Source organism: Heloderma suspectum, chromosome 6 (assembly GCF_057233095.1).
Source record: "Heloderma suspectum isolate Gila_16-S chromosome 6, 16-S_ref, whole genome shotgun sequence".
NCBI classification, from domain to species: domain Eukaryota; kingdom Metazoa; phylum Chordata; class Lepidosauria; order Squamata; family Helodermatidae; genus Heloderma; species Heloderma suspectum.
This window is the reverse complement of record NC_139463.1, coordinates 96,814,452-96,828,135: the sequence shown is the minus strand read 5'-3', so window position 1 is coordinate 96,828,135 and position 13,684 is coordinate 96,814,452. Positions and strand designations below refer to the sequence as shown.

General features: G+C 47.5%; 1 protein-coding gene across 1 annotated transcript; it reads left to right on the top strand.

The window, feature by feature from the left end:
* Window positions 1–336: 336 nt before the first annotated feature.
* On the top strand, window positions 337–12,831 carry LOC146341961 (calcium-binding protein 5). Its single transcript, XM_084808439.1, has 6 exons — window positions 337–474; window positions 1,771–1,801; window positions 2,387–2,530; window positions 4,620–4,729; window positions 7,353–7,500; window positions 12,434–12,831. Exons 1-6 carry the CDS (start codon window positions 412–414, stop codon window positions 12,457–12,459), a joined length of 522 nt encoding a protein of 173 aa, XP_084664565.1. The 5' UTR covers window positions 337–411; the 3' UTR covers window positions 12,460–12,831.
* Window positions 12,832–13,684: the final 853 nt, after the last annotated feature.

Below are 13,684 nucleotides of genomic sequence, written 5' to 3'. Positions count from 1 at the left end.
CTCACTAAACATCACCCCACCCCACTTCCCAGACATACAGATACAACAGAACTTGGTACCGTCTCCTACTCATCTTCTCCTATCCCCATTCCAGCCCTCTGGACCCTTCAACCTCCTCTACCCATGCTGAGAACCCAGGAGTCCTGCCTGCCAGCCTTAATGATGTGGCAGATGTTAATCTGGGGAGGGATGGAGGGATTTATTCAGCAGATGTCACAGCCAGTAAGAGAACAAAAAGGCTTGGATGGAGGAGGAAGGGATTGGAAGTGAAGGGAGAGATAATCCCCTTTCCTCTTCTATAAATCACCCTCAGCATAAAATCCATCTCTTCTTCTACTAAAAGGGACAGGCAACAGGAACACTGTGGCAGGTGACACGGGCACCGGCTCAGGACACGCATCACAGAGCGCCATGCAGAACACCCTGGGACCAGCTTGCATCTTCCTGCGCAAGGGCATTGCTGAGAAACACAGGGTATGAGCTGTCCAGGGGCTGGTGGGGAGGGAATCATTGTACAGGGCAGCACGTTAATTGATCTGGAATGCCAAAGCAGAGGCAGGGCTTCCATTTTCTCTTCACCAAAAGCAGGCCGTGGCAGGATGCAGGAAGCCAGGATTCCAGCTTCAGCTCTAGGAAAGTTTTTTGTTGTCCAGGATGCTGTAGAACATCCTGAGGGTTCCAGGCTCTGGAAGGAGTTAGTGGGTTAGAGTGAGAGGCAAGAAGGGGACTAGAACTACTGGGTTGTCTTCAGAAAAAAAATCAAGAGGGCTGGACAGAACACGCTCTTGTTTTCTAGAAAGTTGAAGGTGGTCTGAAAGTGCGATCGCTGCTCACACTGCATGCTCCAATTCTCACTTTTGCTTCTGGCAAGCAGTGAAAAGAACTCATTTCCCAAACCTGTCCAAATCTTTCAGCCAGAGGTGACAGTGGAATAAGAGAAATGTAGATGTTCCCCATGGGAAACCACGTCTCTCTCTCACAGTTGTTGTCTGTCTCTCCAGCCTAAGATTTGACCCAGGTGGGCCTGAATGCTGGCAAAGTATGTAAGAGAAGGGTCCCCCTCCCTTTGGGTCTCTGTTGTGGGCTGTTCAGGCAAGGTTGGCTCCCCGAATCTTCCTTCCAATTCCCTCCCCAAAGCATGCATTGCCCATCCCAGACTGTCCTGGACTAGGTAGCTGGCAGCAGGTATCTCTGTTATCCTCAGGATTCATCAGCTGTACTTGTTTTGATGGACTTACCCACTCTTGTACTTGCTTGATGTTTTGAGGAAGTCTCGAGAGACTGTGGATTGGACAGCGTGGAGAAATGGTCTCGGCCTATTTGTCCCCAGACCTTGCTCCTTCATGGGCTCTGTGCCTCTTGGGTCATGTCACTGAATTCCAGGGCCCACGGAGGGTCTCCCCATCTCCTCCATCTCACTATGCTCACTGGCTCTGCCATTCTGGGCAGAGTTCCAACTCATCGCTGAATCCCGTTTGCCCTTCTCTGTGCCTCTATATATTGAGCTGCCAACAACTAGAGCATCGCTGTGTGCTGACAGTTCAATGCAATGATTTTGACTGGCCATGGGGAACAGAAGGCTTTGTTTCAGAGTCAGTGTACTGTGTTGGCTGGAGGGAGGATTAGGAATTACAACTTCTGGGTTCTTGATTTCTCCAGCTCTGGGAAAAGAAGTGGTTTCCTGTGGGTTGCGGTTGTGGGCCAGGGGACTTCTGAGTGTCTGTCTTACATGCAGGCATTGCAATGAATGTTGTTACATCTCTTCTACAGGAGCGGGAACTGGGCACGGATGAAATTGAAGGTACATATGGACCGGTGTGTGTTTGTGATTTCGAGTGGTGGTTTTTCATACTGTTATTCTGGGAAATTCTGAGGTTCTTCAGAAGCCCATGAGGGGTTCCTTGATAGAAAGTTCAGTAACGGACCAGCTTCCCATAGAGACAGTTTTTCCCACCCCTACCAATATTCCCCTGCAACGTGCAGCTGCAGGGGACAATGGCTTGCACACTCCGTTCACAAGGAGTGATGGTGAGCCCTTAAAAAAGCCTTCCGCAAGATCTGGTGTACTCCAGATGTTTTGGACTACAACTCCCAGCAAAACTGGCTGGGGTGATAGGAATTGAAGTCCAGCACATCTGGAGGACACCAGATTGGGTGAAGCTGCCTTCAGACATACCAGGAAATCCTCTGTGTTGCACAGAGGTTCACTAGAGGATGTCCAAGTGCTCCTCAATAGGCCAGTGGACGTAGGAAATTTCCTCTGAGGTAGGATCATTAAAACCACTGACGTAGAGGATTAAAACAATGAGATAGAAACAAATAAAGATTTGCAGTATCCTGCAAAGCATTCTAATTATAGTATATTATTGTTACTTTGCAAAACCAGAGCTCCGCGAGGCCTTTGAGGAATTTGACAAGGACAAAGATGGTTACATCAGCTGCAAAGATTTGGGCAACCTCATGAGGACGATGGGGTACATGCCGACAGAGATGGAGCTCATACAGCTGTCGCAGCAGATCAACATGAATCGTAAGTGCCCGGCTGGGGTCTGGGGACTGGGGGTGGGATGAGGGAGTACCTAGCTCAGGGATGGGGAGCCTCAGACCCAGCCGGCATGGCCCATAGTCAGGGAGTATGAGAGTTGTAATCCAACAACATCTGGAGAGCCACAAGTGTCCCACCTAGATAAACCATGGTGGGGCAAGACTTCTGTTTTGGTTCCCTGGTTCTCAGTAGAGGTGGATCTAGCATAAAGGGCAGCTGCTGGCAACTTCTGGTGCCAGTGTGGCATTAGTGGTTACAGTGTTGGGCTGCAATTTGGGAGACCTGGGTTCTAGTCCCAACTTGGCCCTGAAGCTCGCTGGGTGACTTTGGGATGGTCGCTGACTCTCAGCCTAAGCTACCTCACAAGGTTGTTGTGAAGATAAAAAGAGGGAGGAGGAGGATCATGTAAGCCACCTTGAGCTCCTCGGAGGATAGGCAGGATATAAATGTAACAAATAAAATAATAAATAAATCTGCCCCTGTCTTGTTTGCCATCTTAGAGGCAAAGCAGAGGTATAAAGGAGAGTGGCAGGTACCTGTAAGGGAGTTGCCACTGTTGTGCCGTGGTTTTACATAGCGGGTGACCTTACACCAGCCACTATCTCTCAAGAACAAACTAGATGAGATATTGAATCTGTCCTTGCTTTTAATGTGCATGTTTTATTAAAATGCAAAAAGCAGCCACGTTTTGTGTGTGCAGATAATTACTGGGATTGCAGCAAGGGGGTGGGGGTGGAAGGAAGTTAACACTTTCCTCCCTTACTGCGATCCTGTCAAAAATCTCTCCTCCAAAACTGCTCTTTGCATTTGGGAGGAAAGCTCCCCCCTGGCACTAATGTGAGCTTTCCTCTCAAAATGTAAACAGCAGCTAAAGAAGAGTGATTTTTCTTAGGGCCACAGTGTAGGAGAGGGAAAGGCTAAATTCCCCCTCCCCATTTTCTGTGATCTTGATAATTATCAGTTCCCACCCCCCACCCTGACCCGACCCCAGGCTGCTCTGCATTAGAAAAAGTGTGTGTTAAATGCAAAGATGCATTTAATGCCATGACTAGTTTGCCCCTCAACCTAATCTACCTCACGGGTGTTGTGAGGATAAAAGGGGGGCATGTATGCTTCTTCTGAGCTCCTTGGAGGAAGGAAGGGAGGGATTAAAATGTACAACAATTTAAAAAAAAATTAAATGCATGTATTATATACACTTCCCTCCTTTGTTCCATTGGGCTCAAGGCAGCATCAACTAGGGGAGGGAGAGGGGTCCCAGGCGATCTCCTGATCAGACCCAGACCTGTGTAGCTTCAGCAAGGGGCCTGCAGATGATACCCGGGGACCTGGTCAACAAATCACTTTGGAGATGGCGGTGACTGGGATCTTGACATGCTGCACCCCACCCCACCCCCTTTCCTCCTCAAGGTGAAAATGTAGGTGCTAAGCAGGGATCCAGGAACCCGATGGGGAAGTCAATATATCTGGGCAATCTTGCTGGAAAGTGTTTTTTTTTAATCCTACTCTAAGCTCTGGAAAGTTCTCCGTAGGTAAGCGTGCCTGGTGCCCACACTGCTACCTTTCAGCATCAGACCAAGGGCATCTCTACACCAGCCTAAAATCCTGCATTTAAAATTGGGCTTTCTGCTTCCTTTTTGAATGCAGGATCACAACGACTCCCTTTTTCACATGCTTCCTTTCCCCTACCCCCTTCCCCCTCCTTCTCCCCATATCGGAGTCTTCCATTATCTTTCATTGATCTCACTCCTTGCTGCTTTAACTCTTTTCATGGAGGGAACTGAAGCAGAACACAACAGGGTAATTTGATAGCTCATTATCTGCTATTTAAAAATGGAACAAAGGGCATTTAGTGTGAGGGAGCCCTAAGACTTTCCTATTCTTCCAGGCTGACATTGTATTTTATGCCATGTTGGCCCATTCATTAGTTTTATGTTGTTGGTTTTATTGCAATTTTATTTGGATGATGATATTTTAAATTGTAAAACTCCTAGAGATATTTATTCTATGAGACTTTTTAAAAAAATCAATAAATAAATACTCCAAGCAATTAACCTCACTCCCCTAACTGCAGTCGGGGGGTGTGTGGATTTCGAGGACTTTGTGGAGCTGATGACGCCAAAGCTGCTGGCAGAGACGGCGGGCATGATCGGACTTCAGGAAATGAGGGATGCCTTCAAGGAGGTAAAATGGGAGGGGACCTTGGGGGCCTATCTCCCAACCTTGTTTTTGCTCTTTATTTCCCCTTCCCCACCCACCAGAAAACCCAGCTGTTCTCATTCCCCCATCTCTCCAACCAGAAGACACAGCTGAGGACAGGAGTTAGCGACCCCATGGCAGAGCCGGCTCCAGGTTTAAGGAGGCCCTGTGGAAAGCGCCTTCTGGTGGGCCCCCTCTTATGTCAAAAGTTTGCCCCCCTTCAGGCTTGCCCGACAGTGGTGGAAGCAGCAGCACTGCTGGGAGGGTGGCAGGGAGCTCCCATTTTGATTTCCCACACTGTTCTGGAGTGCACCACATAGTTTCACTGGAGGGCATTCTGGGAAATTAAAATAGAGGCTCGCAGAGGCAGCCACATAGCACCAAGGGCTGGGGCAGGTGTCGGTGCTGGTGTGCCCAGCTGGGGCCCCAGCAGCAGCTCTGGTGCTGAGGCTGGGCCTACCTCATGCTGCCCAGGCCTTCTCTTCCAACTCTGCTTGATCTATCTACACTTAAGAAGAACCTGATTGGATCAGGCCAAAGGTTCATTTAGTCCAACATCCTGTTTACTACAGTGGCTCACCAGAGGCTGGAAGCAGAGTATGAAGGCAATAGGCTTCATACCTATTCTTCTGTTCTACAGAAGAATACCTATTCTTCTGTTCTCTTCATAGCTATTCTTCTATTCTATGCTTCATACCATACTGCTGCCTCTCGTATTCAGTGGCATACCACCCTTGAAAATGGGCGTCCCATATAGTGATCATGACTCATTCATTTATTACATTTCTATACTGCCCAATAGTCAAAGCTCTCTGGGCGGTTTACAAATATTACAAACCTTAAAAATACAATATTGTGCATAATATAAAAATGTTTGCACGTAAACAGTCAGCACACACACACACACACACAATTTTAACAATCAACAATAAGAAATCCAGAACCAGAATTAAAAACCTTACCATATGCTGCCAAATACCTGAGAATAGAGGAAGGTCTTAACCTGGCATTGAAAAGATCACAATGTTGGCTCCAGGTGGGCCTCACTGGGGAGATCATTTGATCAGTGGGGGCTACCCCTGAGAAGGCCCTCTCCCTACTAATAGCCCTTGGTAGGCCTATCCCTCATGAATTTGTCCAGTCCAGCCTTCCCCAACTTAGTGCTCTCCAAATATGTTGAACTACAACTCCTCAGGCAAAATGGCCGTTGGCCATGTAGTCCAACACATCTGGAGGGTACCAGGTTGGGGAACAGTGGTCTAGTCCTCTTTGAGAGTCATCTAAGCCAATGCCCATAAACATGGAGCAGTGAACTCCAGATGTGAAGTACCTGTTGTCTGAAGAAGTCTTTTCTTTTATCATTCAATCTCCTGCCAGATGCACTGAACAGCCCCAGTTTTGAGTATTAAGAGAAAGGGAGAATAATGTCTCTGCCTCCACTTTGTTCACCCAATGCATAAGTGTATAAACCCCAATCATATTCCCCTTAGTCACACTTTTTTTAACACTAAAAAACCCCACTTTAGCTTTTACTCATAGGGAAGGTGCTGCAGTCCACTCTGATCACTTTAGTTGCCATTTTCTGCACCTTTTTCATCTTCTTGAGATTCCAAATGTGGACGCAGCATAGAACTATATAAAGGCATTACAGTAGTGGCAGTTTTATTTTAGACCCCCTTCTTCATAATCCCTAGCATGGAATTCACCTAAGAAAACCAGGAATCTGGCCATACAGTGCCACATACTCACTTCCAGCACAACACACACCTCTGTTTCATCCCACAATAGCTAGAACTTCAGGATCTCATATCTGCTAACTTGTCATTATTTTATATTCCTTACTGTTCTAAGGACCTTCTGAATCCTGGCTTCTAGTGAGAAGTGACTCTAGCTTTTTCTGAGGCACAGACTCTCAGTGGGGCCCTCCTAGTCTGACTTTACCCTTAGAGGTGCCAAAACAAAAACAAAAGGAGACCATGCCCATGAGAATGTACAGTGCACTTTCCTGTACCACTGTGCTGTGTAATTAGCGCTGCAGTGAATTAACTGTGCACTGTCTCCTGAAAGGCAATCCAGCCTCCAGCTCCCCAATCTTTCCTTGCCCTGGGAGAAACCCTGCTGCAGGCCTGTATTAAGTTCCTTGCCAGGGGAGCTTTATAGAACCAGGGTAAATACGTCTGTTACATGACCAGTACCTGGATGTAGCTTGAAATCTGCAGTTAAGATTTAACAGACAACACCTGTATAAGCATAGCTAGCCTCAAAACATCTTAAATTAGGGGAAGGGTCTTCTGGGCTGCTATTTCTAAGCAGCACCTCTAATTTCATATATTTATGAAATCTGTGTTCTTATAAATTGCACCACAGATTCCTTTTGCTGGTAGACCTTCCGCACCGAAGTGCCCTTCTGCTGGGAGGTGACCACAGCCCCTCCGTGTGCTTTAGTAGGGAAGAGCGCATTGGCGCGCCCCTCCACTGGTCCTGACCACTGCCCAGCCCCTGCCCACGGCTGATGTGGGTCTTACTTCTCCTCTAACGCACCCCCTTGCTCTTGCTAAGAATAAGGACCCTGGGCACTCTTCCTAACTACCCTGGCCCTTTGTTCCAGTTTGACACAAATGGGGATGGTGAGATCACTTTGGATGAGTTGTATCAGGCCATGCAACGGCTGATGGGTGAGCGCCTGACCCCCCAGGAGATTGCCAATGTGGTGAAGGAAGCCGACATCAACGGAGACGGGACCGTGGATTTTGAAGGTGAGATGTGATTGGGGAATATGGGATTGATGGCTAGAGATTATAGGCTTAGGGGGATATAGGGTGAGGGGTTAAAGCATTAAAGGTCTAGGGAGATGGGATTTGGGAGCACAATGCAAAAAGATATAGGCTTAAATGGGTTTGGATAATAGGGTTAGAGAGTTATTAGATTGCTCTAGTTACATAGAGAGTGTGGCTTAGGGCTAGAATAATTTTTTCCTCCACCTACAAGAGATTGTTGAGGTTTTAAAGGGTAAGATAATATTGTAGGGATGGGAGATAATTTTGTTTGGTTTGCATTTCAGTAAGAATTTATTGATTTCACACTTCCCAAATCAATGCGCAAACTGGAATGCAGTTAGTGTCTGGTATTTGCACTTTTCAGAATTTTACAATCCAGTTTTCCAAATAAAGAATGCATACAAAGGGAAAATGAGCACAAGAATGCATTTATTCGTGGGGGAAAAACATACGAAAGAACATTCTATTAAGGAAAATTGCTGGCAAGAGATGTATACAAAAATGTACATATTAGGGGAAATGCGCACAAAAAACCTATATGCCTTTTTGTGTAGTCATAAAAAACAAAAGACGCAAACTGATATGGAAACCAAATGGAACAAACTTAAGATGGGAAAAATTAGAACCTGGGAGAAACTGAAATTGTCCAGCCCTAAAAATATGTGAGTAAATGTTTGCCTTTAAACCAGGGGTGTGCAACCTTTTTATCCCCAAGGGCTGCATTAGGTATCTGTTGGGATGGCACATGAGCATGCCCATACACGCATGTACATTCACATACAACCCACGTGCAATATACAGCTCATTCACACACACACACACATACACACACACCATTCATTCACTCACTCAAGTCCATCTGCTGCCTAAGAGCATTTCAGAGGCCTGGCACCTGCTTGGGTCAGGTAAGAACAGCATTCCTCCCAGAAACCTCAGTTCTCAAGCTGTCTAGCCCTTCTTGCTCCTCTAATCCACTCCCTTGCTGAAGGATCCTGACATCCCATGCTTTATTACCTGGAACATTTTCAGGAAAAAACGCTTTAGGAACAGGCTCTATGGTTGCTGCCATAGAATCCCTGTTCCTCTGGCACCCCAAGATGCAGGGCGGGAGCCTTCAAGCACAGCTTCCTAAGATGCTCCAGGGATACTCTAGGAATGAGGCTTATATGGCAGGAACCACAGAACCCATCCTAGAGCAGTTTCCTTTTTTTCCGTTTTTTTTTTTCTGGGGCCGCCCAACAGGACTTGCAGGATCATCTGGGGTCCACATACTTTACATCTCTGCTTTAATCTTTAGATTTTCCTTTAACTTTGAAGAGCTGAATATGTTCCACACTTTCACAATGAAAAGAGGGACATACTTGTGACACCCCAATTCTGATAAAAAGGATCACTACTTTCTCCCTCTTCTCCCACACTGTTATATAGGCCATACATACTCCACTGGCTGTATGCTGTATTGATTTAGTCTGCACGAGCTTATCCACCCCTGATTTAAAAGCATTGGAGGCTGGTGGCTCCAATGTCAGTGGGGCAGAGAATCCTCTCCGGTTGCAGTCCAAAACATTCAGAACCCTAAAGGAGCTATCCAAGGTTCAAAGCAGTTCTGACTGAAACCAGAGCCGATTCCCCACCCCACTGACATCAGAGCCACCAGCCTCCACTGTTTAAAAGCCAAGGAGGTGTTTGTCCCTAAAGAGCAACAGGTTAGGGTGGCCACTTATGCATCACCAAATAATAGGAAATAGAGGATGCCAATGTGCATGACATTTGCATACATACATTTATATGTGGAGGTGCAAATAGTTAGAATGAATAACTATAATTTAAATGGAAACACAGTATATCTCACCATAGTGGAGAAGACAAATTAGTTGATCTGTGTGCCTGCCCCATCTGCTGTCCAGGTGCTATGTTGATGGGCAACATTGAGGCAGAATTCCAAAAGTAAGCCATGATGCAGAGATAAAAGGGCTGGACCCAGATTTAGGTTCATGCAGCTGGGCTTGCAGAAGACTTCCCTGCCCCCTTTTCCTCATGGCAGCCCCCCCAGCTGTGGGGTGGGGTGGCACTCATGAATCACAAAAAAAAGAGGAAATGCATCACCATAAAAGAGGACAACAGAGGATGGTGATTTGCATAAAATGTGCTTATGCTAATTTATATGTATAGTTGTAGATCTAGAAATAATTTTAAATGAAATATGGTCCATCTCACCATAGCGGGGAAGACTGTGACCAAGTGACCTGTGTGCCTGCCTGTTCCATTTGCTGTACAAGTACGGGTTCTTTATCTTCAAAGCAGACTTGGACTGGACAATCCTTCAAATAGAGGATGGTCTGCTGGCAGCCCTTCAAACAGAGGACTGCCCTCTATAAAAGAGGACGCTTGGCCCAGAGATTTTGTTAAATGGGATGAGCTGCAGTTAAGGAGGGAGGGAGACCCTGAAAACTGGGTGGGGGCACCTCCTGTGAGAAGAGCCCTCCTGCCCACAGAAGGCAGATCCTGGATGCAACCCCCAAAGACTTTGTGGTGCATCCTTGCACTCTGTCATCATGCCCTGTGTTTTTGGAAGACTAGGTCACGTATCATTTCCCTGCTGAAACCAGAATTCGGCAGTGGCGTCCCAGTTTTGTTTTGCTGGATTCCAGTGGAGAAAGAAGCAGGGCCTGGTGCCGAACTAGGCCTCCCCAAACATGGGCAGAAGCAAGCCTCTTTTATTTCACATGTACGATGGCACTAGGTCAGCAAGTGACACAAGCTGCAGGAGGGAGGCCGCATCTGCCCAGCAAGGGCCTGTCGATACGTTAGCTGAAGCAGATCAGTCATCGCTGCCTCTCCGGATGGTTCCACATCACTTTGGGTACTGTGTACATAATCTGCCCATGGCATTACGGTGGATAATGCGATTATGTACCAGTGGTGCCTAATCCATTGTGTGGGCAGGTGTATCAGTGTGATTCATAACCATGGGGGGAAATGATGTAGATGTAGGCAGGAGCAACCACACACCCCCAAGCAATGTGTAAACAGGGACTAAGGCGGGGTGGGTCGGTGGGCAACTTATGGCCTATGGCCTGTATGCAGCCCCATGGCCTTTTTCTGCCCCTCTACTCTCCACTGCTGTCACACCACCAAAATTTGGTGGCACTGTGGCAGTGAGGGCAGGGGAAGCTTCGAAAGAGCTCCCTATTTTAAAGGAAAAAGTCAGTTTGTTGCTGAAATTTGGAGGCAAATGTGGCAGCAACAGAGCAGGGGTGTGGACTCTGGTAGGGGCATTGCGGCCCTCCCAACCCCTAGAAGTTGCCCACACTTGGCTTTAACCTTAGGTGATTTCAGAATCCAACTCAGATTCTGGGACCATCTGAATGTACTCTAAGAGCATAATCTAACAGTTCTGTCAATAGCCTCGTCCAGCCTTCCCCAAGTGGTCACCCTCTAGTCATATTAGACGATATCTCCCATCACCCAGCCAGCACTATACCAGATGGGATCATGGGAGTTGTAGTCCAACACATCTGGAGGCAACCTGCTTGGGGAAGGCTGGACTCTAGTTTCTGGTAGCAGGAAGTGTTGTCTTTGCGTCTCACCTTGCAAAATGTCCTAACTGATGTGTCACCATCGCCATCCACGGCTCTGATATAGTACATTTCTTGCCTAGGAAATTCACAATCACAGCCTGTATGTACGTGGCATTTCCACCATAACTGTATCACACAGGCATGGCATTTGGCATGGCACATTATTCGGCAGCAAGAGAAGCTACCTTTTTTCTTTAAAGTAAATTTCTAATCCTGAAGGCCTCAGGAACAGACCTTAAAGCCAATTCTCTCCCCTTTTGTCCTCACAATGACCCTGGGGGATAGGTTAGGGTAAGACATAGCAACTGTCCCAGACCACTCAGCAAGTTTCATGGCTGTGTGGAGATTTGAAACCCACTCTCCCTAGCAGTGGTGAGGTTATTACTTCACTAATGGCTTTAATCCTGCCCCTCCGCCACTTTAGATGGTACTGTGACAAAGTCACAATGCTTGCCGTGGAGTTTATATTAATGTTTATATGTCTTTGCTGTGTTAAATCGAATCCAGGTAAGTTAGGCTTAACTGTTCGGTAATGAGTGAGTGAAAGGTGGGAGGGGCTTGTGTGCCTATGTGAAGAAGCTGATGTTATAAAAAGCGGGAGCAGACATTTCGATAGGGCCTTAAGGTTTGATTAAGCTACGTCTAGATAGTAGAGTTGTAAGAAAGAAAGAATTAGAAGGGGTAGAGTAGGCAGGGAAGGACCGAGAACTGAGAGACTGATAAGATATAACATCTCTTGTAGTAAATACACTTTTGTTTGTTTTTAAATTATAAAATCCCATGGCTTGCTCATCTTTCTGCACTACCAATAGTGTTCCTATTTCTTAGGTACTTCTCCTAGTTAGGGAAGAGGAACTGATTAGACATATTGGGTGTCTCTTTTACCGGGTGAATTTAAAGGCTGAAGTTTGTGGGACAGTGAAGACAGCTGTCCCAAAGTGGAGGCAAACGGACCTGAGAGAGGGTTACATCACAGGTATTTGCAAAATACATTTGGCACATAGGAAGCTGCCTTATACAGAGTGAGGCCTTGGTCCATCTAGTCCAGTATTGTCGACACTGACTGGCAGTGGCTCTCCAGGGTTTCAGGCAGCAATTTTTCTTGAACCTGGTCCCCTATGCATGCAAAGTATGTGCTCTCCTTCTGAGCTACAGCCCCTCCCAGCCCTGTTCAGCCTGCCCTTCTGAGTTTAGGGTCCCTCCTGCTCATTCAGATGACGGGGGGGGGGGGGGGGGCTGGTCTTCAACCCCAAAGTCCTACCCTGACAGCACCACTGCTCCCCAGTCCTACTCCAACCACGCTGATGTGTTTTGCGATGTTTGCCTTGCAGAATTTGTGAAGATGATGTCACGCTGATGGACTTACCCACCCCTCTCTGCTTTCAGCAACCAAATATACATACGGCGCTTTAAAATAAAAACATGTATGGAAGTCAACATGAAACCCCAGTCAGAACTGGGAGGTGAGGTCAAGCCTCAGTTTACAAAAGACACTGAGTAGGGCAAGGGGTAGGTGGGCATGGGGAGCGGGGGTCTCTTACATGGTCTCCCTAACGGGAGGGCAAATATCCCACGTTGTACCGCCAGGCAACCCTTTTTTCACCCATCAAATCTGTCCCCTCAGCAACTGTCAGTGCTTGTCAAACCTACCCCAGGAATCCCACCCTACATATTCCCCCCCCCCCCGCCGTCCCCACCATAATATACAATAAAGGCTTCCTTGTACAGCATTCCCTCTCAGGCTCTGTGTGGTGACTTCCTTGCGGCATAACCATTGGCGCCGGCGCCTGCCGGCACAGCTGCAGAGGTCAGAAAAGCCATTTTGACAGCTCACATCTGACTCTGCCCCAAAGCGGCTTATCCACTTTATAATCACTGGTTCAAAGATCGACATATGGGCTGGAATAAACGAATTAAAAGGGAATAAACGGGAGTCCTGTGTGGGAGGGGCAATGAACCTTTTTCAGAAGCCAGCCTGGGAACCAGAACACCTGGGCTTGACTGCCCACTTCTGAGAGTCTAATGTGGGGCCGAAGCTGGGAGCAAGGCCTCCTGGCCTCTTGGCTAACTTGGCCCATTTGAAGGATGACAGCTCCTGGCCTTGCTGGTTCCCACATCATGACACTTGGCAGATTACAAGCCATGGGGTTTGAAGCAGCTGCCACAGTTCCACCTCTCCATCATGCTAATCGCTGTTGGGGGAGAAGCAGGCAGGGCAGCGGGGATGGGCCAAGGTCATTCCTGGGGCGTGCAGGTTCAGTTCAGTTCTGCTATTCCTCTTTAGTTCAGCCATGAGCCCACTCTGGAGCAGTGCCTGGATTATGGGGGAGCTGGGTGGGGAAAAGCGGGGGGAGTTCTTAATGAAATCCACAAGGCCTGAGACCTACCAAATCATGCCTCCCTTCAGGCCTTCCCCCCAAACAACAGTAGCCAAGGAGGCAGTCACAAAAGGTAAAAGGGCAGCCCCCCTATCATTCCAACACATTCCTGAGGACCTCCAAATTCTCTCCATGCAGAGAGAACCAACAGACCCTGCTTTCTATTATGGCCCACTCAACAGCAGTGAGGAAAAATCCCATTTG

What these genes read in the sequence shown, in the direction of transcription:
- LOC146341961 (XM_084808439.1), top strand. Translation starts at nt 412, where the DNA reads ATGCAGAACACCCTGGGACCAGCTTGCATCTTCCTGCGCAAGGGCATT. An exon ending in GGGCACGGATGAAATTGAAG is followed by an intron (nt 1,802 to 2,386) that starts GTACATATGGAC and finishes TTGCAAAACCAG; the next exon opens with AGCTCCGCGAGGCCTTTGAG. An exon ending in GCAGCAGATCAACATGAATC is followed by an intron (nt 2,531 to 4,619) that starts GTAAGTGCCCGG and finishes CCCTAACTGCAG; the next exon opens with TCGGGGGGTGTGTGGATTTC.